Source organism: Ixodes scapularis, unplaced genomic scaffold (genome assembly GCF_016920785.2).
Source record: "Ixodes scapularis isolate PalLabHiFi unplaced genomic scaffold, ASM1692078v2 PGA_scaffold6__148_contigs__length_123643588, whole genome shotgun sequence".
Classification (NCBI taxonomy): domain Eukaryota; kingdom Metazoa; phylum Arthropoda; class Arachnida; order Ixodida; family Ixodidae; genus Ixodes; species Ixodes scapularis.
In genome coordinates, this window is record NW_024609881.1 from 6725663 (window position 1) to 6750859 (window position 25197).

The 25197-nt window shown below is 48.0% G+C and overlaps 1 protein-coding gene across 1 annotated transcript in view; it reads right to left on the minus strand.

The window, feature by feature from the left end:
• Positions 1 to 25197, minus strand: part of LOC8041029 (fatty acid synthase-like) — a 198433-nt gene that overhangs the window by 102839 nt on the left and 70397 nt on the right. Inside the window, 3 exon segments of the mRNA XM_040220578.3 lie at positions 12822 to 13038; positions 16484 to 16714; positions 24012 to 24245. Coding sequence (XP_040076512.1) covers positions 12822 to 13038; positions 16484 to 16714; positions 24012 to 24245 — 682 coding nt within the window.

The following is a 25197-nucleotide window of genomic DNA, read 5'->3' on the forward strand; positions in this document are numbered from 1 at the left end:
TTGCGTAACCGTCAATTTCTCACTCATCTGGAATGGCAACATGATTTAAAGGCACTAATTGTTTCTTAGTGTACCAAGTTTTAGTAGGGTCCCTAAATATTTCTGTATTTTTTTATAAACTAATATTTTTGTTTTTTTAATATCCAGTGCCAGTTTGTTCCTCTATTTTTTGTGGTCACTGAGTAAACTCGTATTCATAGTTCTGATAAATTTGGCGAACATTTTATCGCGCGCTACTGTTCGTTTGTAGAGTTCACGTGTAACCCAAGGTTTCCTTGACTTTTTTGTATTTTCTTACTTCAAGTAATGGAAAGGTTTATGGTAGTACTCTTGTAATTTTATTACAAAAGAATCGAAGGCTTTCCCTGGATTTCGTTCATTTAATGTAATTTTATGTTTCTAAGAGAAGAGGTTGTAGAAGCATTCCAAGGTATTGTGATTTATATTCCTAATAAATATTGCCGCGCGCGCTCGTCAAGTAGGCAGCGCGCGCGTGGCCTAATGGTTATCGCGCCTGCCTCCCACGCGAAAAGCTAGGGTTCGAATCCTGGAGCGACATGTCTTTTGTTTATTCCTCTAATTTAGTGTTCTGGAGAATTCGAGAATCATGTTGCTTGTTCCAGGCCCGAATGTTCCACTCGTCGAAGTTTCTTCGCCGATTATTCCAGAAGACCACGCATGTAAAGGGGCTCCGCGTGGCGAGCCGCAGTCAGTTTCGCCCCAGCGTTCGACTGTGCTGCTACGCCGACTTCGACGCCCGCGACGCTCTGTTATTATCTTTGTACCCTTTTAGTTTTTGGCACAAGTTCGCCACATTAAACGTTTCTTTCTTTCTGTTTATTTAGTGTTCCTTTGGTCACCACCCGTGACATTTTGCCCTGTGCATCGATCACCGTACAGAGTCTCCGCGAAGGAAAGGGAGGTGATCCAGCAGCAAGTTCAAGAGATGCTGAATGACGACGTAATCCAACCTTCAAGCAGTCCATGGGCCTCTCCAGTCGTGCTGGTTAAGAAGAAGGACGGAACTCTTCGGTTCTGCGTGGACTACCGGCAGCTCAACACGGTTACGAAGAAAGACGTCTACCCACTGCCCCGCATCGACGACACTCTAGACCGGCTGCGCCACTCTCGATACTTTTCATCGATGGACCTGAAGAGCGGCTACTGGCAAATCGAGGTCGACGAACGGGACCGAGAGAAGACAGCCTTCGTCACGCCGGATGGACTCTACGAGTTCAAGGTGATGCCCTTCGGACTATGCACGGCGCCAGCAACTTTCCAGCGTGTCATGGACACCGTACTGGCAGGGCTGAAGTGGCAGAGCTGTCTCGTCTACCTGGACGACGTCGTAGTATTTTCAGCTGACTTCGACGAGCACTTGCGACGACTCCGCACGGTTCTCCATGCCATACAGACCGCCGGGCTCACTCTCAAGCCGTCAAAGTGCCGGTTCGCCTATGACGAACTGAAGTTCTTAGGTCACGTGGTTAGTAACGAAGGCATTCATCCAGACCCAGAGAAGACTCGCGCGGTCGCAGCATTTCCAGTGCCAAGAGACAAGAAGGCCGTGCGAAGGTTCCTTGGGCTATGTGCCTACTATCGGCGCTTCGTTCGAGATTTCGCAAGGATTTCCGCACCGCTCACAAACCTCACGAAGGACGCCGAGAAGTTCGAATGGGCCGAGGAGCAGCAGCAGGCATTCGACGAGCTGAAGCGACGACTGCAGACGCCTCCTGTTCTTGGACATTTCGACCAGGATGCGGAAACCGAGATTCACACGGACGCAAGTAACGCAGGACTTGGCGCGGTACTGGTTCAAGTTCAAGAAGGCACCGAGCGAGTCATCGCCTACGCAAGTCGGACATTGTCCAAGGCGGAGCGAAATTACTCCACGACTGAAAAAGAATGCCTTGCGGTCGTCTGGGCAATCACGAAGTTCCGCCCGTACTTGTACGGGAGCCCGTTCCGTGTAGTCACGGACCACCATTCGCTCTGCTGGCTTGCTAACCTGAAGGACCCGTCAGGACGTCTTGCTCGATGGAGCCTCCGACTACAAGAGTTCAACATGACAGTGGTCTACAAGTCCGGCCGGAAGCACAGCGACGCCGACTGCTTGTCCAGAGCCCCCGTCGAAACCCCTTCCGGCTGCAGCGACGACAATGACGACGAGAGCTTCCTAGGAGCTGTAAACGCCGACGACATGGCACGACGTCAACGGGACGATCCTGAGCTGCGCGCATTAATCGAGCACCTGGAAGGGGGTGGGGGTACCGTGCCACGTGTCTTCTCACGAGTATTGCCGACCTTCGCCATTCGACAAGGTGTACTCTACAAAGAGAACTTCGGCGACAACAGCACACCGTGGTTGCTGGTAATCCCGACCGACCTTCGGGAGGAGATCTTTCAAGCATGTCACGACGACCCGACGTCGGGACACCTCGGTTACAGCCGAACACTGGCCCGTATTCGTGAAAAGTATTACTGGCCAAAGCTCCCCAAAGCCGTCCACCTCTACACCCGATCGTGCCACGAGTGCCAGCGACGTAAGAAACCGCCAACGAAACCGGCCGGTCTCCTGCAGCCGATTGCTCCCCCGACCGCACCGTTCCAGCAGATCGGAATGGACCTACTTGGCCCCTTTCCGCCGTCAACATCGGGAAACCGCTGGATAATCGTCGCCACAGATTATCTCACGCGGTACGCCGAAACGAAAGCCCTCCCTTCAGGGACTGCTGTGGAAGTCGCCAAGTTTTTCATCGAGTCCATCGTCCTCCGGCATGGCGCCCCCAAAGTCCTGATCACAGACCGAGGGTCATCGTTCATGGCACAGCTGACCCAAGAAATCCTGCGTCTCAGCCACACCTGCCATCGTCGCACCACGGCGTACCACCCGCAGACCAACGGGCTCACGGAAAGACTCAACAAGACCATCGCCGACATGATTTCCATGTACGTCGACGTGGAGCACAAGACATGGGACGAGGTGCTGCCGTACGTCACCTTTGCCTACAACACGGCCGTACAAGAGACCACCGGAGTGACACCCTTTCAACTGGTGCATGGGCGCAGGGTAACGACAATGCTGGACGCGATGTTACCCCACGAACCGGCTCTCGACGGAAGCGACGACGCCCAGGTGGTTGCCCAACGGGCAGAAGAAGTCCGCCAGCTCGCCAGACACCGTATTCAAGCCCAACAACGTGTCGACGCTGGCCGCTACAACCTTCGTCGTCGGGACGTCCACTTCCAGCCCGGAGACAGGGTGTGGGTGTGGACACCGATCCGCCGCCGTGGTCTCAGTGAGAAACTCCTAAAGCGCTACTTCGGACCCTACAAAGTACTTCGTCGACTCGGTGATCTGAACTACGAGGTGATGCCCGATGGAACACGGACTTCATCACGCCGCCCTCCACGACCAGAAGTCGTCCACGTCGTGCGCATGAAGCCGTACTACGCCCGATAGGACAGTGGACCTTACGTATTCCAAATGACTCTTTAGTTTACCGTTCTTTTGTTTGCTTTTTGTTTTGTGCTGCATCGGGGCGATGCGCTTTTTAAAGGGGGGAGTAATGCCGCGCGCGCTCGTCAAGTAGGCAGCGCGCGCGTGGCCTAATGGTTATCGCGCCTGCCTCCCACGCGAAAAGCTAGGGTTCGAATCCTGGAGCGACATGTCTTTTGTTTATTCCTCTAATTTAGTGTTCTGGAGAATTCGAGAATCATGTTGCTTGTTCCAGGCCCGAATGTTCCACGCGTCGAAGTTTCTTCGCCGATTATTCCAGAAGACCACGCATGTACATAAGGGGCTCCGCGTGGCGAGCCGCAGTCAGTTTCGCTCCAGCGTTCGACTGTGCTGCTACGCCGACTTCGACGCCCGCGACGCTCTGTTATTATCTTTGTACCCTTTTAGTTTTTGGCACAAGTTCGCCACATTAAACGTTTCTTTCTTTCTGTTTATTTAGTGTTCCTTTGGTCACCACCCGTGACATTTTGCCCTGTGCATCGATCACCGTACAGAGTCTCCGCGAAGGAAAGGGAGGTGATCCAGCAGCAAGTTCAAGAGATGCTGAATGACGACGTAATCCAACCTTCAAGCAGTCCATGGGCCTCTCCAGTCGTGCTGGTTAAGAAGAAGGACGGAACTCTTCGGTTCTGCGTGGACTACCGGCAGCTCAACACGGTTACGAAGAAAGACGTCTACCCACTGCCCCGCATCGACGACACTCTAGACCGGCTGCGCCACTCTCGATACTTTTCATCGATGGACCTGAAGAGCGGCTACTGGCAAATCGAGGTCGACGAACGGGACCGAGAGAAGACAGCCTTCGTCACGCCGGATGGACTCTACGAGTTCAAGGTGATGCCCTTCGGACTATGCACGGCGCCAGCAACTTTCCAGCGTGTCATGGACACCGTACTGGCAGGGCTGAAGTGGCAGAGCTGTCTCGTCTACCTGGACGACGTCGTAGTATTTTCAGCTGACTTCGACGAGCACTTGCGACGACTCCGCACGGTTCTCCATGCCATACAGACCGCCGGGCTCACTCTCAAGCCGTCAAAGTGCCGGTTCGCCTATGACGAACTGAAGTTCTTAGGTCACGTGGTTAGTAACGAAGGCATTCATCCAGACCCAGAGAAGACTCGCGCGGTCGCAGCATTTCCAGTGCCAAGAGACAAGAAGGCCGTGCGAAGGTTCCTTGGGCTATGTGCCTACTATCGGCGCTTCGTTCGAGATTTCGCAAGGATGTCCGCACCGCTCACAAACCTCACGAAGGACGCCGAGAAGTTCGAATGGGCCGAGGAGCAGCAGCAGGCATTCGACGAGCTGAAGCGACGACTGCAGACGCCTCCTGTTCTTGGACATTTCGACCAGGATGCGGAAACCGAGATTCACACGGACGCAAGTAACGCAGGACTTGGCGCGGTACTGGTTCAAGTTCAAGAAGGCACCGAGCGAGTCATCGCCTACGCAAGTCGGACATTGTCCAAGGCGGAGCGAAATTACTCCACGACTGAAAAAGAATGCCTTGCGGTCGTCTGGGCAATCACGAAGTTCCGCCCGTACTTGTACGGGAGCCCGTTCCGTGTAGTCACGGACCACCATTCGCTCTGCTGGCTTGCTAACCTGAAGGACCCGTCAGGACGTCTTGCTCGATGGAGCCTCCGACTACAAGAGTTCAACATGACAGTGGTCTACAAGTCCGGCCGGAAGCACAGCGACGCCGACTGCTTGTCCAGAGCCCCCGTCGAAACCCCTTCCGGCTGCAGCGACGACAATGACGACGAGAGCTTCCTAGGAGCTGTAAACGCCGACGACATGGCACGACGTCAACGGGACGATCCTGAGCTGCGCGCATTAATCGAGCACCTGGAAGGGGGTGGGGGTACCGTGCCACGTGTCTTCTCACGAGTATTGCCGACCTTCGCCATTCGACAAGGTGTACTCTACAAAGAGAACTTCGGCGACAACAGCACACCGTGGTTGCTGGTAATCCCGACCGACCTTCGGGAGGAGATCTTTCAAGCATGTCACGACGACCCGACGTCGGGACACCTCGGTTACAGCCGAACACTGGCCCGTATTCGTGAAAAGTATTACTGGCCAAAGCTCCCCAAAGCCGTCCACCTCTACACCCGATCGTGCCACGAGTGCCAGCGACGTAAGAAACCGCCAACGAAACCGGCCGGTCTCCTGCAGCCGATTGCTCCCCCGACCGCACCGTTCCAGCAGATCGGAATGGACCTACTTGGCCCCTTTCCGCCGTCAACATCGGGAAACCGCTGGATAATCGTCGCCACAGATTATCTCACGCGGTACGCCGAAACGAAAGCCCTCCCTTCAGGGACTGCTGTGGAAGTCGCCAAGTTTTTCATCGAGTCCATCGTCCTCCGGCATGGCGCCCCCAAAGTCCTGATCACAGACCGAGGGTCATCGTTCATGGCACAGCTGACCCAAGAAATCCTGCGTCTCAGCCACACCTGCCATCGTCGCACCACGGCGTACCACCCGCAGACCAACGGGCTCACGGAAAGACTCAACAAGACCATCGCCGACATGATTTCCATGTACGTCGACGTGGAGCACAAGACATGGGACGAGGTGCTGCCGTACGTCACCTTTGCCTACAACACGGCCGTACAAGAGACCACCGGAGTGACACCCTTTCAACTGGTGCATGGGCGCAGGGTAACGACAATGCTGGACGCGATGTTACCCCACGAACCGGCTCTCGACGGAAGCGACGACGCGCAGGTGGTTGCCCAACAGGCAGAAGAAGTCCGCCAGCTCGCCAGACACCGTATTCAAGCCCAACAACGTGTCGACGCTGGCCGCTACAACCTTCGTCGTCGGGACGTCCACTTCCAGCCCGGAGACAGGGTGTGGGTGTGGACACCGATCCGCCGCCGTGGTCTCAGTGAGAAACTCCTAAAGCGCTACTTCGGACCCTACAAAGTACTTCGTCGACTCGGTGATCTGAACTACGAGGTGATGCCCGATGGAACACGGACTTCATCACGCCGCCCTCCACGACCAGAAGTCGTCCACGTCGTGCGCATGAAGCCGTACTACGCCCGATAGGACAGTGGACCTTACGTATTCCAAATGACTCTTTAGTTTACCGTTCTTTTGTTTGCTTTTTGTTTTGTGCTGCATCGGGGCGATGCGCTTTTTAAAGGGGGGAGTAATGCCGCGCGCGCTCGTCAAGTAGGCAGCGCGCGCGTGGCCTAATGGTTATCGCGCCTGCCTCCCACGCGAAAAGCTAGGGTTCGAATCCTGGAGCGACATGTCTTTTGTTTATTCCTCTAATTTAGTGTTCTGGAGAATTCGAGAATCATGTTGCTTGTTCCAGGCCCGAATGTTCCACGCGTCGAAGTTTCTTCGCCGATTATTCCAGAAGACCACGCATGTACATAAGGGGCTCCGCGTGGCGAGCCGCAGTCAGTTTCGCCCCAGCGTTCGACTGTGCTGCTACGCCGACTTCGACGCCCGCGACGCTCTGTTATTATCTTTGTACCCTTTTAGTTTTTGGCACAAGTTCGCCACATTAAACGTTTCTTTCTTTCTGTTTATTTAGTGTTCCTTTGGTCACCACCCGTGACAATATTTTAATATTGTTGGAGGAGGAATCGTGATTTGAATTGTTCTAGAAAGAAAACCAAACAAGGGCAATTGGTCACACAGATCTACAGTTAGTACTCCAGCAAAAACATCAGAGCTTCGGCAGTTTGTGATACAGATATCGATCAAGGTTTCCGTACTTTCGGCTATGCGAATTAGGATATTGATAATATTCTCGCATCCATTTAATTGAACAATTTCTAAAAAATCAATTTTTATTGAATCTTTTCCTAACACATCAATATTTACGTCACCTATTAATGCTATTTGCAGATTCCTTGAGGTAACGTATTCTAGTAACTCTTCCAAAAAGTTTAGAAAAACATTTAACGTACCAGATGGCGGTCGATAAACTACAGCAATTATGATACTTGCACACCTGGTAAAAAAGAGTCGAAATCAACGTTTAAGCAAGTAAATTGCGATAGTAAGCGGCGCGCCATTTTACACTACACTGCCCTTGCAACGAGAATCGCGGCAAGTCGCTTCACACTTCTAACCATCAAATTGAACAATATCTCTTTCGCCAGAATACCGTGTTTCAGTAAAAGCTGGGATATCAAAAGTACAACAAAGCGATTCCAGAGATAGACAGACATCATCAAATTTATTACGCAGACTACGTGAATTTAGGTGAAACAGTTTAAGTGTTACAATTCGGAAAGTTTTTACTTATACAGCTTCGGCAGGACGTCACGTCATAGTAAGCACCCTTCATGCCCTGAAGCGCCATGGCTAATTCTATATTCCAAACACTTCAGAGGAGCATAACACCAGGATATTAAATAGATCGCTGTCATTTTTTATGCTCATAGGTCGGTCACCTGACTTCTTTCTAACAAAAATCTTACCACCCTTTTGCCATGTAAACTGATAATGCATTTCGGTGGCCTTGGTTTTTGCAAGCCAGAGCAGTCTTTTGGTTTGAGCGGTCAAGTTTTCCATCAACCCAACATCAGTATTGTTCTGCTTAAGACACGTCCTATTTTCGAACCAGCGGTCTCGAGTCATTCTGGATGCAAAACGGATAAGAACTAGGGGTACCTTATCTGGTTTCCCGGGGAGTCTATGGATGGCCTCAATGTCTCCCTCTGTGAGCTCAGCAACGTCTAGCAGCTTTGCTACCTTATTTAGTCTGTTCAACAGGTTTTCATTCGATAGGCATGGGATACCATGCACCTCGAGGTTCTGCCTCCGACTGTACTTCTGTAGATAATTTACTTGTTGCCTCAGTCCTTCTATTACCGTTTGTGTCCTACTGTTTTCGATCTTTTCCACGCGTTCCTTCAGCTCTCTGATATCTTTATTTTGTTTTTTTTTTATTTCTGCAAGTTCTTCATCGTACTTATCGGACATGTGCTGCACAGACTGCTCGATCCTATCCACGGTTGCTTTGAAGAAGAAGGGCGTACAGTTATATTTTCATCTGTGCCATTCGGTTTTACCGCTTCGTCAGGCTTTTTCGAACTAGGCAGTGCCTTTTGTTTTTGTTTTTCTTTGCAGTTCGACACTTTCGACACTGCCATGATTCTCTCGTCTCTGCAGTCATTTTGTTCAGTGCAGCTTATACTATTTCTGAGCATTTAGGAGGTATTTTGGGTGTCATTTTTTCCGAGAACTATCTATGAGTGGAATCGATTGCCTCAGTCTGTGGTTGGTGTATTATCAAATGATGACTTTTTTTCTCTGTTAGATTACATCTAGCTTGATTTCTTTATATTAACTTGCATTCCCTTGCGTGGTTTAAAAGCTATGTTTATATGTATTGTTTAGGAGTTTCTATTTACTTCAATGGTTTATAAGGTGCGTGTGTTGTTCGAATGATTCATCTGCCGTGCAGCAGAGGCCTGACTGACATTGTATGTTTTTTGTATGTATATACCCCCCCCACACACTGTAATGCCTGAATTGGCGCTGTGAGTATTGCATAAATAAATAAATAAATAAAATTTCCCCTGGTGATAACCGAAGCTGCACCCTGAGCAAATAATGCACGTTTCACCCGATAAGGGCTATTTTACAAGTCAACCACACATCATCTTCCTCCGACATTGTTCGCCCTTTCTCCAACCCTTCTTTTGCACGAGCGATGGTATTAAAAATTTACAAACCGTAACAGCAGTGGAAGCAGTGGCAGCAGCGATAGGAAACGTTCGAAAGGTTTACGGAAAAACAAGTAGTTCCACCAACCTAAAAGATGTGAAGCAGCAGAAATTTGGCTGCGTGCAGATCACTTGCTACCGCTGCTGCCGCCGAGTGCGTGTGAAGATGTCTTGGGGCGTCACGACTTTTTGGAAGTGAAAATGGAAGTGACGTCGCGGCGACGTCCCTTCCACGCGCTTGGATGCGTCCAATTGTTGAAGTCCGGCTTTCTTTGTGCTGCTTGTTACGATAAATCAGCACACTTGTTCCGTGCGTGTGTCGGTCGAGTTGGCAATGCAGTTCACAAGGTATTGCCTGAAAGACGTAAAGCAGCAGAAAATTAGCTGCGTGCAGACCACTCGCTACCGCTGCTGCCGCCGAGTGCGTGTCAACGTGCCAACTTGACTCACACGTCTTTGAAAGTCCTCAGGCGCTGAGGAGATGCCGAAGGGAAGCCTTTGGAAACAGAACCAAGTTCTGAGCAGCTGCGACTTCTCAGCCAATTTCACTTGTCAAAATCCTGCTTTGGAGTCCAGCTTTAAAAAAAACCTTGCTCCAGCTAAGTGCCCCAGAGTTTCTTTTACCGATGGTAGGACAAGCTTCCCCTTTTCGATGGACTTGTTCAGGTTTGTTAAGTCAAAAGAAATCCTGACTTCCCCACATGATCTGGGGATCACCACCACAGCTGAGCCCCAAGGGGTCGGCTCGACCACTTTCTTAATAATGCCGTATTCCTCTACCTCCTTTCGCTGGGCCTTGACCTTGTTCAACAGCGCCAAGGGCACTTTGCGTGATGTGTTTACTGACACTGGGCTTGCACCTACCTCGTGTTTGATGGTGTAGTCGCCTTTCATTTTCTAGAGTCCGCTGAACATTTCCGGATATTTTACTTTGTACTTTGCGTCTGCGTCTGCGGTGTCCACCTGCAGCAGCTGTACAATCTTGAGATCCGTGCTTGCCCGAAGACCTAGCAGAGGTTGTTCTAGCCCTTTGATAACGTACATCTCCTCTCAAGCGGTGTTCTTTCCACAGCTGAGGGTGGATTGAACCTTTCCTAACACCTTCAGTGGCCGTCCACCGGCACCGTAGGCTTTCACTGCTCTGGGGCGCACTGCACTCACATCCGTCACGGTTCCCAGCGGCGATGCATTTACATCTGCCCTTGTATCGATCTTGAAAATGCTAAATTTTTCATAGTCGCTGAGCTCTTTTCTTTATGCTGATGCATTGCTGCCCTCCGTGAGTGCATCCAGTGACCCTCTTCCAGGCAAAGGTTTCTTCTGGTCTGTGGTGACTTCCCGTGGAGTTTTCTCGTAGAACATTTTTTGCCAGTGGCCTCTTTTGCCAAATGAATAAAATTTGGACGTGAAAGCTGGACAGTTGCTCTTTTTGTGCAGTCCTTGTCCGCCGTACCTCCCGGAACCGTGCGGTGGGCTCTTCCATCTCGCCTTCTTGTTTGTTGGGTCTCCGGAACTGAAGCGGCCTTTCTTGGACGCTTTCCGGAGGGCGTCGACAGACAATTTTGCTGCGTTTTCCTGATGCAGGTCAGCCTGTTGTCTTCGTACGGCTTCTTTTTGTCTTGCCTTTTGGACCGCCGTCTCGAGGGTGAGTGCTGGATCACTCTGCCACGCCTCTGAGTGCTTCGCATCTTGCAAGCCAACCACCAGGTGGTCGCGCTCTAGTTCGTTTTTTAATGCGCCTTAGCCGCAATGGAAGACCACTTTGTGTAAGGCAGTTACGAAAGCTTCGACTGTTTCGCCGGGTTCTTGCTTGCGTTGGTGAAACCTGGCTCGTTCATGGATGACGTTGCTCTTCCCGATGCGATGATTTTGTAACACTTCGATCACCTTGTCGAAGTCCGCCTTGTCCTCTTCTAACAGCGCTGCTGCAGCGAGTATGTCCTGCGTATCTCCACCCAGACAGTAAATTAGAGCGTCCACTTGGGCTGGCACTTCGTCTTCGACTAGACATGAGACTCTGCTGTTCCTGACGAAGCGGTTCTACCAGGCTGTCCACTCCTCTGGGCGTCGGAAGTCAAACGCCGTTGGTGGCTGGAAACCGAGGGTTGGCTTGTTGGACCGTAGCTCGCGCTTCGCCATGTTTGCCTACAACGAACAATGGTAACCAATTCGTATACCCTCTGCTCTATCGGACACCTCTTTTTCAGCTCGCTCTGAACGTCGCTTGTCGCCGGCCCTTTCTAATGTCGTAGCCGTCACTACCCCATGTCCTGATATCATGTCCGTGATAATTCTGTTTGACCACAAGGAGGGAGACGGAACAAAGCGACCGACACCGGCGAGCTCAGTCACACACACGCGCTCCAACTAGCTTCCCCCTCTCGTGGTTTTATTAAAACACATCAACGTGAATATTGCCGCGGTCGCAGCTGACCAAGTAGGCAGCGCGCCCGTGGCCTAACGGTTATCGCGCTTGCCTTCTACGCAGAAGGCCAGGGTTCGATTCCTGGCAGCGTCCACACATTTTTGATGAGGCTGCAATGTGATGTTCTGGTAAAATTGAGAACCGTCTTGGCTGTCGAGGTTAGAATGTTCTACACACCGAACCTTCTACGCCGCATGTTCCAGAAGCCCAAGCGGGTACAAAAGGGGCTCCGCGTGGGAAGCCCGGGCCAGTTTTCGCCCCAGCGTTCGATTCTGCTCTTTCGCCGACTTCCACGCCCGCGACGCTCTGCTGTTATCTTTTGTTTCCTTTTTATTTTTGGGCACAAGTTCGCCCCCATTTAACGTTTCAGTTTCCCCAGTTATTCTTTGTTTCCTCGCCTGGCCATTTGTGACAATATTACCACAAGAACGAGCTCACATTAATAGTCTGCTAAGACCGGGAACCTTAATGGTGCGGAGTGCACGTTGCAGAACTATAGAATCTCGCCGTCAGCACGCGCTCAGCAGTCGCGCAGAAAGCTATGGCGGCTGGTGAATACCCCCTATAGGACTATCTGGTGGATTGTGTCGCAGCATTGGCTGTGATGTGTCTCCTCAGCTAAAGAGAATTGCAATGAAAGAAGAACGGGAACATTACTTTTTCCAACACTGGAATTAACCATGCGACGTGCGAAATAGAATGGGCCGAGTCATACAGGACAGAATATTGTAAGCAACCAAATTTCCACGAGCACCAAAGGTTCGCAAATCTTGCAACTTGTAATTATAGCAAAAAATTAATTGCACGAAGATAGGAGTCCCTTCTTACAAATATATAGCATATCACTTTAAATCACGAAACTTGGGGCCTGAAAAGAATTACTGAACTCCACTCTTTTTTCAGGTTTGTGAAATAATACGCCAGTGAAAATAAAGTTCTTAAGTGACCAAGTAATTCAGGACAGGCCCGGAAGTGCTATGGTTTGATCCTGCAGCGACGAATTTGACGGAACACGCGGAAAGGAAAGTTGATTTTACATCACTGCTCCGTTCCAACACTCTTCGCGGCATCCGCGCGTAGGACAAAAGCTTACGAATGTAACCGGCACATATTTCGTCGGAGATTTCTAGCCGAAAGCGGCGATGCATTGCGGCGTTGTATCGCGGCGTGGACGTACCGCTCTTGGGAAGGATGGTGGCCCTGTGCAGGGTGACGTTCTCAAATACTACGGGCAACTGGGTGTATGGCTTGCCCGACCGCTTGGCCAGGAACATCCAGGCCAACACCATGTATCCCGTGGTCGGGAACAGCACCCGCCCGTCGACCTGGTGCCCCGCCAGGTAGCCGTCGTTCTCCCCGGCCTCCAGGTCAAAAACCTCCATTTCATCGGAGTCCTGTGAGACGGAAAGGACGAAATCACTTTCAACCCGCGAGCGAAATCTACGCGACACTATCAGAGTTTTTTTTTCTGCTGCAACAAAAAAAGGTATAGAGACACTAGCTAATGAATATCTGTCAAAACTATCAAAATGGTTAGAACTGAATCGCTTATATTTAAATACAAATAAAACAAAGTATGTAATTTGTAAGCCGGTAAATAAACGAGATGACAGCACTGTCCACATAATATTTGAAGGCATAGTACTGGAGCAAATGACAAACAAAAAGTTTTGGGGTTTATGGTTCGGTGAGGACCTTTCATGGACAACACATATCAATCTGACTTATCTCGAGTGACTGGGTGTATTTTTAAAATAAAAACATTTATTGCCTACTAGGCTTAAACAGATCTTGCACTACTCACTTTTTTTTTCCAAAATGAGCTATGGCATTATGGTCTCGGGTACAACGGCTGGTACAAACTGCAATAAGTTAATCCTACTGCAGAAGAAGATTTTACGTATATGCGAAAATTATAAACGGATAGAAGGGATCTACGCACACGGCCACTATTTATCAAATATAATATGCTGAAGGCAGACCAGATATATTATTTCAAACTCCTCCAATGGATACAGGTAAACAAACTTGACACCGCACCAATAAATAGTTTGAATCCATACACATTACGAGATTCAAAGCGAAAGATGCCAGCCATAAGGACGAACTACAGTCGGCAAGCCTTCACCTATCAGATAACTAGAACTTTAAACAGAACAGATATAGGCATACACTTTGATCAAGCATTATATACTTTCATAAAACATTGCAGAAAAATGCTGTTGTTAAACGACATTGCATATTCAATTGTATGTGCTCTCCGGTTTAGGATGTGTCCACCATATAGTTTATTTGAACTAATGTCCTTTTCGTAAACTGTTCAATTTGTTTCTTTTTTTTTTTTGTTGACAGATTGTACTTTTTTTTTAAAGTAATGTCTTGAGAGTGTGATCGCAAAGATTTTGTGCATTTTGGTATATCTCGTAACATTGGCGTGACTGATGTTCTGTATGTCTAGTGTTGCTTTTTATTTCTTCCACAGTTGTTCCAGAGTTATTTCATATTTGTTCCATAGTTGCCTTATATTTGTTCAATAGTTCTTTCTTATCTCGTAGACCGTATATATTGTGTTGCTGAACTTTAAGGAGCGGCAGAAGCTCCGTCAGGCACCATGCCTTTATCTCTGCCCCCCTACGCGAAAAAGATCCCCAAACAAATAAAGAAAAAAAAACGGCTGCCGTATCGCGACCGGTCGGAAGGCGACGCATTCATTTCGAAGGGACCGAGTACGTAGTGCAGCCTTGGGACCGCTTACGAAAGGACAGACTGGTGAATTCCGTCGGGTAGTCTTGGCATACTTACAATTTGAGCATAGTTTCTAATTTTTCATGCACATCACTTTTTTCACTCTGGGCTTTAAATACTTTTGATACTATTACATGTGACCACTTGTCATACATGTGACCACCTGTACATACATTAGATCACTCAGATATTACAAAACCTTTTAACTTATTTATTCTGTTTATTTTCGTACACTGCAGGCAGCGGCGCTGCCCAAGCAGGGGAGGGTTACAAAAGGAGTTTATTCAATATATGTTCGAATTGGTTGACATCAGTACATTCCACAAGCAATGACGGCAAGCAGTTCTATTGTTCAATTGTGTTAGGAAAATATGACTTCTGAAAAAGGTTAGTTCTAGCATAGTATGGGCATATGACTTGGGAGTGATTTAGTCTAACTGATTTTTGTGGCACAGGAGGAAGATAAGTGTCACTTGATAGACCAGGTGAATTGTTATAATGTAAGTAAAGAAACTTCAGCCTAGGGATTTGTCGGCGAACGTGGAGCGGTTCGAGCACAGGCTGCTTTAAGAAGTTGGGTACTGATGATGAAGTGCGGTAGTCTGATAGGATGAATCTTGCAGCGAGACGTTGGATACACTCCACCTCCGCAATGTCTTTCACAAAATACGGGTCCCACACAATAAAGGCGTACTCTAGAGCTTGGGGAACTAGAGAACGATAAGCTACAAGTTTCACAGCCGAGTGACACCCTTTGAGTTTTCTTTGAAAAAAGCATAGCTTTCTGAACGTTTTGGCACATATGTTGTTGATGTGCTGGTCCCATTTGAGGTTGTTTTTAATTGTTACACCTAAATGTTTCACTGAGGAAACTTCTTGAATGCACTGAGTGCCAATATGGTAAATGTAGGAAAGAGGCTTTTTTGTAGTCAGTGTCATTAAGACGGTTTTAGGGAAGTTAATTTTCATTTTCGGAAAATCGCACCAGTCCGCAAGTTCACCAAGGTTTTCATTCAATATAGTCTGACAGGAAGAATTTTTGACAAGAGTATACGTTACGAAGTTGTCCGCGAACAATTTTACACTAACGCATTTATCAATATTTATGAAATTGTTGTTAATATAAATCAACTGTAGTAAATGGAGTTCCAGGTCTACCTCATAGAAGGTAAACCTGGAGCCAGGTCTACCAGTTCTTTCGCTACAGCAAACCGCCTTAACGCCGGTGTGGACGGCCCTATCTTACCGGCCTAGTTCGCCGTAGGAAAATTCTGCACCCAAGGGAGAGTGCTTTCGACGTGCCCTCGCATCTTCTGCCTCGAGCTCTCCACAGACAGAACCGCGCACCCTAATAAATTTCCGCCGAGATACCGACCCACTAGCTACGCAGACTGGACACGCCCTCGCCCAACAAAGCCGCCCGACCACCAGAAACACATTTTTGACTTGCCGCTTGGCTTCGTGCAGGCAGCGAGCCTCCCCTCGCACATATAACTCTTCATTCCTTTCTACGTCTTTCCTTGTCTGTCCTCCCCTAACCATCATTTTATGACTAGGACAGGGTGTATACAATATTGATTCTCTCAAATTGTGTGACGTTACCGGGTTTTTGTCGAATATTTCGATAAAACTCCCCGATCAATACGAATGTGCAGTAGATGGAGTTTCGGCGGATGTTCGGACTGTTCCTATTTATTTCGGAGAGTAGGGTGGTGGCTGAAGCAGCACAGTGTTACCTCGGGAAACTGTCGCAAGGCGTGAAGGTCATCCGTGCCACCACAAGCCTCACCGTCCCGCTTTGTTGCGTGTCGCTGCGCCGTCTTTGTCGGCTATTGTTTCCGAATTAACCAATTCTTGGATGAATTCCCAGACAGTTCTCAGGGTTTGCCAGATGCTTCAATATTCTTTAACAATACCAGATTTTCCAGGTTAAATAGACAGCTTATAAAGTCAAGCGAAACAGAAGCCCCTTTAATTTTCACATAAACGTTTCGATAACGGCATGGAAGCACGAGGCTGCACAACGCGCTTGGTTGCAACCAGACGGAAGTACATAGACCGGCCTTTCTCCGCGGGCACTGCAGCCACACTCACCTGTGACGAGGTGGAGAAGTCGCTGTAGGTGACCACCGACCAGGACTGCGAGTGGTCCCAGCTGACCAGGTGGGCCACATTGGGCGTACCCCTGGGCACGGGCCACGGCACCCGGGGGAACAGGGCCTCCAGCTGCAGGGGCACCCCGTAGGCGTGCAGCTTGCCCAGCGAGGTCAGGAAGAAGGCCGGCACGTCCGGCACGTCCCGCTTCATCAGCCCCAGACAGGTCGCCTACGGAACACACGCGCGGTCAGGATGACCACTCTGCCACCACAATCGTGCGCCATCGTTGCTATGTCTTTATTCTGGAAATACCACTACCGGTACTTTCTGGCTCGGGACGAATCAAGTGCAACCGTACCCTGCCAGAAAAAAAACAAAAAAAAAAACGCGGGACGTGAATTGGGTAAAGGCTGTTTGGAACACTTGGGACAGCCCACGATCGAGTGTGTTACGCCCTCTTAGGATCTCTCGCGACGAGACAGCACACTGGCACCATCTATAGGGCAGCCATAAAACACTCAACATTTCTGGTTTTACACTATTCTTTTGAGTGTGACTGAAACACCTTTGACAACGTTATAAATGTCCATATCTTGGATAGTATGTGTGATGTACCGGTAAATTTAGAATAATGCAGGACATATTTATTCAACTGTTAGGTCTGGTTTGGTCTGCGACCGCGCCCAGTCTGCTCTTTTCCAGGCATCACATTCTTCTCCGTGGCTCGCTTTCCACCTCTGGCGTCTCCGGTTGCATCAGCTTCCGCCGTTGCCAGGGACAAAGGTCCTGTTGGCTATGCGTGGCAAACACGCACGCAATAGATGTGTGTGTGTGTAGGCGTTTTAAAAGTAGATGAAAGGGGGGATGAGAGGGCCAATTGTGAATTCGCACCAGGCGCGTTGGTCACGGCAATATCTCCCAATTAAAAAAGCTTCACGTTCTCACAGGCCCAGTCGCGTAGGTGGTTGGCGCGTCCGTGTTGATTTTCTGAGAAGAAGAGGGATGCCCTCCTTGCCTTGGTCACGTGTGCATTCAGGCGGTGTGGCTGGCGAGCTTGAAGTGCCTGCCTCCGGTGTTGCACGATTGTTCTGACTGTCCTAAATCGTAGTTGCAAAGTCGTCACTGAAAATCGGAGACGGTGAACCGTTTCGCTGACTGATGTCGCGGGAAGGGGCAGACTTTTTCGATGTTCTTGCGCACCTGAAGCTATCGTCTTGATTCGGAGATATTCTCTCTTTACCCTTGGCTACATGTCTCAGCTGTTCAATATGGAATCAATAAGGCCAGTATCGTCTGCTCTAGAAAAGTCATAGTACTCTGTTTTGTCGTTCTTCTTTAACACTTTTTGTAGCTGATTAAGTAAGATTTACCACTTTATGCTACGAAATGCCCCCAAAAATATCAACATCCTTCACTCTTTCCACCAAATTCTGAGAAAGAAAAACTAAGTCAATAATCGAATCTCTTCTATCCGACACTCTCCTGTGTGCGTTTACTATGTGAACGAGATCATGGACTAGTGTTAACTCAATCAACGCCTGTGAGATACTGCAGGATGACTGTGTGCTCTCCCACTGGATATTAGGGAGATTGAAATCTCCAGCTAAGATAATACTTGAACTTGAGTGTACGTTTGTTAAGAAATACTGATTAACGTCCTCAAAGGAATTGTCGTTACCAGGTGGACGATAAAAAGTACCAACGATAAGGGAAGTAGAATAAATACTAATACGAACCCACAAGATTTCCAACCCGTCCATATCAGGCATGTTACGAAAACGTATATCCTCCTTTAAGATTATTGCCACAGCCCCGCCCCGTGTATCTCAGTCTTTCCATATCATTTTATGTTCGGGTGGAACTACTTCCGAATTCATTATGTTATTAGTTAGCCACGTTTCTGTAATAATCATGATATGTGGTTTATCTGATATAAATACATGCTCTATGTCGACAGTTTTATTTTTGATCAGGGATGGGCAGTATTTCAAATACAAGTATTTAAAATACGTATTTCAAATACTTTGTGTATTTTGCATTTGTATTTAATTAAAATTGGGTAATGTATTTGATGTGTGTATTTAAATACTAAAACATGGGTATTTCAAATACAATTGTAATTAAATACAATTTTGTAGGCGAAAATACATCCCTCAAATTTATTGTCATTGTCCAGAGTAGGAAGAAAACTACGTTTTGCACCGAATGCAGTGTCTCTCAATCAAGCACAAGCGTTTAGTGACTGTGATTACGGTGCTAGTCCAGGGCAAGAATAGTGACGAAATCGACCTGCACAGGCAGACTGGCTAAATAAGTGCCTGTGACAACTTGTGATGCTTTCCAGTCTGATCTCCATCCATATTTTTTTTTTGCCTGGAACATTCTAAATGCGCGGGTCGTCCAGATTTTCGTAACTGGTGCGAGTTGCAACAATAAAACATTTTCTAGCTAGTGCTGCGTGTCTTGGTCTTCTCGGTTCTTTGTTGGTCTATACCAAAATGTAATCGATAAAAAGAGCTGCTTGAAGCTTTGTACTTTTTTCACCTATTACGTCCAAGCTGATTACATTTTTTTTGTGATTATAATTATATTGCGTTACTAGAACCTCGCACACTAACTCCTGAGTGTGCGATGCAAAATTAAAATGAGGTACCCAGAAACCCGTTGCAGGTGCCCTGAAGTCGCTGACGCAAATTTTGAGGAATGTATTTCGAAAAGTATTTGGAGGGAGACCAAATACACTTGGTTGTATTTGTATCTTGTACTTTAATGCTTTTTTGGAAATGTAATTAGATTTATAATTAAATACATTTTTGACGAAGTATTTTGTATTTGTATTTCGATACATATTTCCATGTATTTTACCCATCCCTGTTTTTGATGCTTCTTGCATTTAGGTTAATAAGTTTTATGGCAGCATCAGGCTTTCGCTTTGACTGTCAGTTCTGAAAACCGCTGATTCATTGGAACCCTCGTTTGCCTTTCAAAATCCCAGACATAAAACGTGTTGTTTATTTCGAACTTATCGTACACTAGATTGACTTTATCGCGCCTCGTGCGGTTTTCGGCAACACTGTTCCACAGCTTCTTACAAATACTGCGTACTTTTCTCTAAAAAATCCTCAGAGACAGAGATTGTCCAGCCCTTCAGTTTTCGGCAATTCTTAAAAATGAACGTTTTCTCAAAAAAATGGAAACGTTTCACTATAAGAGGCCTTGGTCTATCAGCCGTTCGTTTACCAATATAGTGCAATCTTTCCGTACTTGTAATAGACACCCCGAGCTTTTCACCAAAAATGCCACTCACGATTTGAGTCTGAAGGGATTCTGCCGTCTCGTCGGCTGCATCGGCAACGCCGTAAACGATAATGTTGTTGCGTCGACTCCTGTTTTCAAGATCATCAATTCTGTCATCCATTTTTTCGACTAGGTTTTTAAGTAAGGATATCTTGTGCTGATGGGTGGGAAACTGTTTTGCAGTCGTTTGCAAAACAGACATTTTCGCATCTTCGGCAGCCAACTTTTCGTTTAACTGCTGAACCTGATTCTCTGCATGTTTTTGGTTTTCTTTTATAGCTGATAGCTCCCTCGTCATCTGGGTCTTATTTTCAAGACCTTGCGCCAACATCTTTTGGACGGTCGGTCCGGGATTATGTTCCACGTCGCCACTTAATTGCAATAAAAGGCAAACCATGTGTAACATTTCAACAATGCACTCAAGAAAAGTTTTGGGGCATGCAGTCTGCATGCAGTCTGTGTGCAGGTGTTGCAATTTCTTTTTTGGGTATTCCCACGGGTGTATGGGAACTTTGGGTGCCTCTTTGCTCACTTCCTGGCACGGTCGACAACTTCCGACCATCGTTTCGATTTCATAGTCCAAAAGCGGCCACTACATGTAGGTTCGTGCCAGTCCCTTCATCTTTGTCATTCCCGCATAACCTTGATGCAAATCGTTCAAGACTTGTTTTCGGTACCTCGAAGGTACGACGACGCGTGCTCCCCACATTAAGCCGTCAAGCTCCACGGTTAGTTCCTTTCTGCGACGGAAGTAAGGCTTGAGGTCATCGGAATTCACTTGTTCCGGCCATCCATCAACGGTGAATCTTAAAACGGTAGACAACATGCGCCCTTTCGTGTATCTGCTGATATGCTTATGTGTCAGTGGGAGTGTTTGGAAATTTTCTAGATGGAGACATTTGATTTTGTCCAGTTTTGTAGTTTCTGATTTTGTAGCGAACTTGTCAGTCATTGGGAGTCTCGACAGCGTGTCTGCGACTACGTTCTTATCGCTTGAAACGCACTTTGTGTCGATGTCATACCCTGACAAGATGATTGCCCATCGCTGCATTCTTGCTGCAACCATGCCTGGGATTCCCTTACCGGGATTGGAAATCGATACCAGGGGTTTGTGGTCCGTCCACAGCCTGAAGTGGCCTCCAAACAAATACTGGTGAAATTTCTTTACGCCTCCTTTGTCAATCGGAGAGTAGTTTTGCTCACTTTTGGAGCGCGTTCTTGACATGAAGACGATCGGCCTTCGTTGCTTGTTGGGTACTACGTGTTGAAGTACTGCACCCATGCTATGAGTCAATACGTCACAGTGCAGTTTCAGAGGAAGTGCAGCGTCATAGTGCACTAGCAGACTCTTGGTGAGTTGCTTCTTTGCTTCATTGAAGGCTTTTTGGCATGATCTCGACCATTTCCTCCTTTTATCTTTTCGCAACAGTTCATATAGCCGATGTAGGATGTCGGCGGTGTTGGTGAAGAACTTTACGTAGTAGTTCAGCAGTCCCAGAAATACTCTGAGTTATTTTTTATCTTTTGGCGTCTTCGCTTGTAGGATCGCTTCCACCTTCTTAAAATTTGGGTGGATCCCTTGTTTGTCTACGACATGTCCTAGGTACTCGATGGAGTCCTGCATGAAGCAGCAGTTTTTCTTTCCGAAGCGAACACCACTTTCTTTGAGTTTTTGCGGTACGATGTCCAGGTTCCGCAGGTGATGTTGATCGTTTTTGCCAGTTACCACAATGTCATCCTGAAATGCACCTGTGCACTGCAAGTTCCCAACGAGTTCTTCGATGACGCGTTGGAAGATAGCTGATGCTGGGGTTATTCCAAATGGCACTCTGATCACCTGATAGAGCCCTTTGTGTGTATTGATCACAGTGCGATCCCTTGATTATTCCGCTAAGGGGATCTGGAAGTAAGCTTGTTTGCAATTCAGCTTGGTGAACTTCTCCCCCCATTGGAAATCTTCAGAAAGATATCTTCAGTCTTTGGTAGTGGGTACCTATCTCGCTTGAAGGCTGGGTTGAGTGCGACCTTGCAATCCCGGCATATGCGCATTTGTCCCTTTGCCTTCGTCACTGGAACGATTGGAGTTTCCAGCTCACTCTTCATCCCAGGAGTGATTATGGGCTCTTTCTCAAGACGATCCAACTCCTCCTCGATCTTATGTCGGAGAGCGCATGAAACTGACCTTGGTCTGAGAAACTTTGGTTGAACATCATCATTCACGCAGAGTTTCACGGCGTAGTCCTTCAGTTCTCCCTGACCTTCAAAGATGGAACTCTGTTTCTGTCTCACACTTGCGAGAGTTAAGGTTTCTGCACGCATGTTGTGCACTTCCTTTGAGTTCACTTCAAAATCCTGAAGCTATGCCCGTCCCAGTATCGGAGGTTCCCCATTCTTCACCACTTAGATTTCATGACGCTTGACTAGCCCGTTGTACCGTAACTCGATTTGAACCATTGCCTCTGGAACGATGGGCTTGCCAGTGTACGGCTTCAGCGTTATTCCCGAAGGTTTCAACTGGAGGTCTTGAAGAATTTCTTGAAACGTCCCCAGATTGATCCCAACCACGAGTGAGCCTGTGTCAATCTCTGTCTGAAGAGATTTGTTGCAAATGTCCACAGTTACTCTGATGGGTTTTGGATAGCTTGAGCCGATGAAATGAAAGAGAGTTTCGTCTCCCGAGTTCTGTGTAGTGACATGGTTGGTGGAGCTTGGCTTGTCCTTTCTTCTTTTGTCTTGTAGACTTCGTTTTTTGTCACGGCAGACCATTTAGACCTATCCTGTTCTTTCGCATATTTTACAAGTCGTGTTCCTTGCAAAGCAGTTTTCAGGGTCGTGATCGGCTTTGCCGCAACTGTGACATGGGAAATCTCGCTTGTGGGAAATCTCGCTTGTGCGAGATTTCCCTCTTCTCTCGTTTCCCTTTTTCGAAAGCGACGTCTTGTATTTCCGCCCCTGCGCCAAACGATTGCTATCGTGTTGGGTCTCGGTCTCGCTCCTTATTTCCTTCGCATCATTCATGGCTACCTCCATCGAAGTAGCAAGATCCACCGGTGCCTCGAATGTCAGCGTCTGTTGAGCCAGCAGCTTTTCGAGAAAGTTTCCGCCCTTAATGCCGTTAATGAGCTTGTGTCGAAGTCGGTCGTTAAGGGAAACATCAAAGTTGCATTGCAGTGAAAGCTGTTTGAGCGCAGCTACGTATTCTGCAATAGTTTCGGATTCCAGCTGCTTCCGGTGATGGAATTTGTAGCGTTCAACCGTTTTATTTGGCGTCGGGTCGATGTGGCTCTGCACTAGTTGAACGATCTGTACGTACGTCTTGGTGCTTGGTATAGCAGGTGCCACCAAGTTCCGTATTAGTCCGTACATTTCTCGTCCGACGACAGAGAGAAGAACATCGGCTCACTATGATTCCGGAATGTCGATTGCAGAGAAGAGCACTTAGATCCTTTTGACGTACGAAGACTATGATTCCGATTTCTGACCGAACTCTTCAATTTTCCCGATGCGAGGCATTCTCCAGGTTTAAGAATGGGCGTCACTCACGTAACCGCTGTCTCCTTTGTTTCGATGCCGCTCATTTGTTTATATCCGTCTTTATTGCATGGATCCCATCCTCGCCGCTATTGTGATGTACCGCTCTCCCCCTCCGGCGTCTCCGGTTATCATCAGCCCACCGTTGCCTGAGCCAAAGGTTGTGTTCGCTATCCGTGGCGAACACGCACACAATACACGGCAGTATGTACATTTCATCACGAAAATACTGCAATACTTTGGCTCTAGTAAAATGCAGCTCCAGAGTCACGCAGTAGATGCTGCCAGAGTGCCAGCGTGTTCTCTTGTCGCAAGAGGTCTCCATGCACTCGGTCGCAACCAGTCGAAGGTGAGTGAGCTAGCCTTAAATGTTATTTCTTTTCTGTGTGCTCCTGTGCAAAAACGTTTCTATCATTGTGAATTCACAGATTCACATCTCTATCTATGTTAATGTATTAATGTTTCTATTGATAGGAATACATTTATAGAAATAACAAAGAATGTGCAGGTGAACCGGTGAACTTTCGACATCTCAAGCAACCGAGACATCTTAGGGAATGAAAGTGGACACCACACACACAGGTTTGTTGTTAAATATTCTCTTTCAATGTTTCGGGTGTTCAATACCTAGCGAACACAATACTTGGGTACAAAGAAAGTCAGGCAGACGTCTAGCAGATTAAAAAAAGAAACCCACCTCCGGTCCCAGGGCCCGTCGCAGGATGGCCTGGAGCAGGCAGTGTGGCGCAATCTCGACCATGATGGCATTTTTCGGCACGTGCTCCAGGGCCTCCCGAAAGAGGACGGGCGAGATCAGGTTGTTCACGTGGTAGGCCGCCGAGCACTTCCGGGCCAGCGGCTCCCCCCAGCGGCTCTGTGGCATTGACGAACTGATCCAGCGTTCCGTACGAGGGCGGGCCTCGGGGACCACCTAAGAGGGGGCGGACACCGTCAACTTCGAGGCGACGACCGCCCGCTTGCGGCGGTTCAAGCGGGCGCTCCGGGGGGCGGAACGTCGCAGGGTCGAAAAGCGGGCAAGTCAATTCGCTCCTTTTTTGTGGCAACAAACTCGGTGGCACCGTCTATTCGATAGCCCCGGCACACCGCCGATTCGGGCATATTTCCTTAGTCTTAAGCGAAATTCTTTCGCCGTCAGGGTGAATTCCATCTGCAAGTGCTCTAAGTGACCAGTTTGTCGAGACAAGGCATAAATTTCTTTCGTAAACACTGCAAATTGTTAATTTAGTTGAATACTGCGGAAGTGTTAGAGGGTCATTTGCACACCGGTGCCACCACGTTTCAACTCACGTGAGAAATAATGAATAGCCTGTTGCAGGTTAACCCCTTGACAGCCGAACTTTTTCACCGGTGCGCATCTTATGCCAGGGTTCTTTCTGCACGCTGGATGCAAATTTCAGTGCAAGTAACGTGGTAGAACGAAAATATATATGTAGAAAATGTGGACACGATCATCCTGTTTTTTTTTTCTGTTCCCTCTAGGTTTTGATGTTTCTCTTCTACCCCACTCTCAGGTTAATTCAGCGCAGCGTTTCATAAAATATACTCGCTTGTCAATTACACACTTATTTAGTGGAACGGCGTTAATTGATGACCTTGCGTCTCTAACCGAGGAATATTTTCTGGCGCTGTTTGTTTCGAGACACTTTATGATGCAAAATGTTACCTCGACCTCGCAACTTGAGGGCACACTTTTAATCGGCCACTCGGCGTTAAAGGGTAACTGCAAAAAAAAAAAGGTTTTTTAAACAACCCAATTGGGACAAGCATGTCACAAAATGTTTCCGTGAAAAAGAAATGGGCAACATTTACGCCACAGGATTAATTTAGGAGGAGTCACAACCTTTTCCTATTTGAAACTCCCG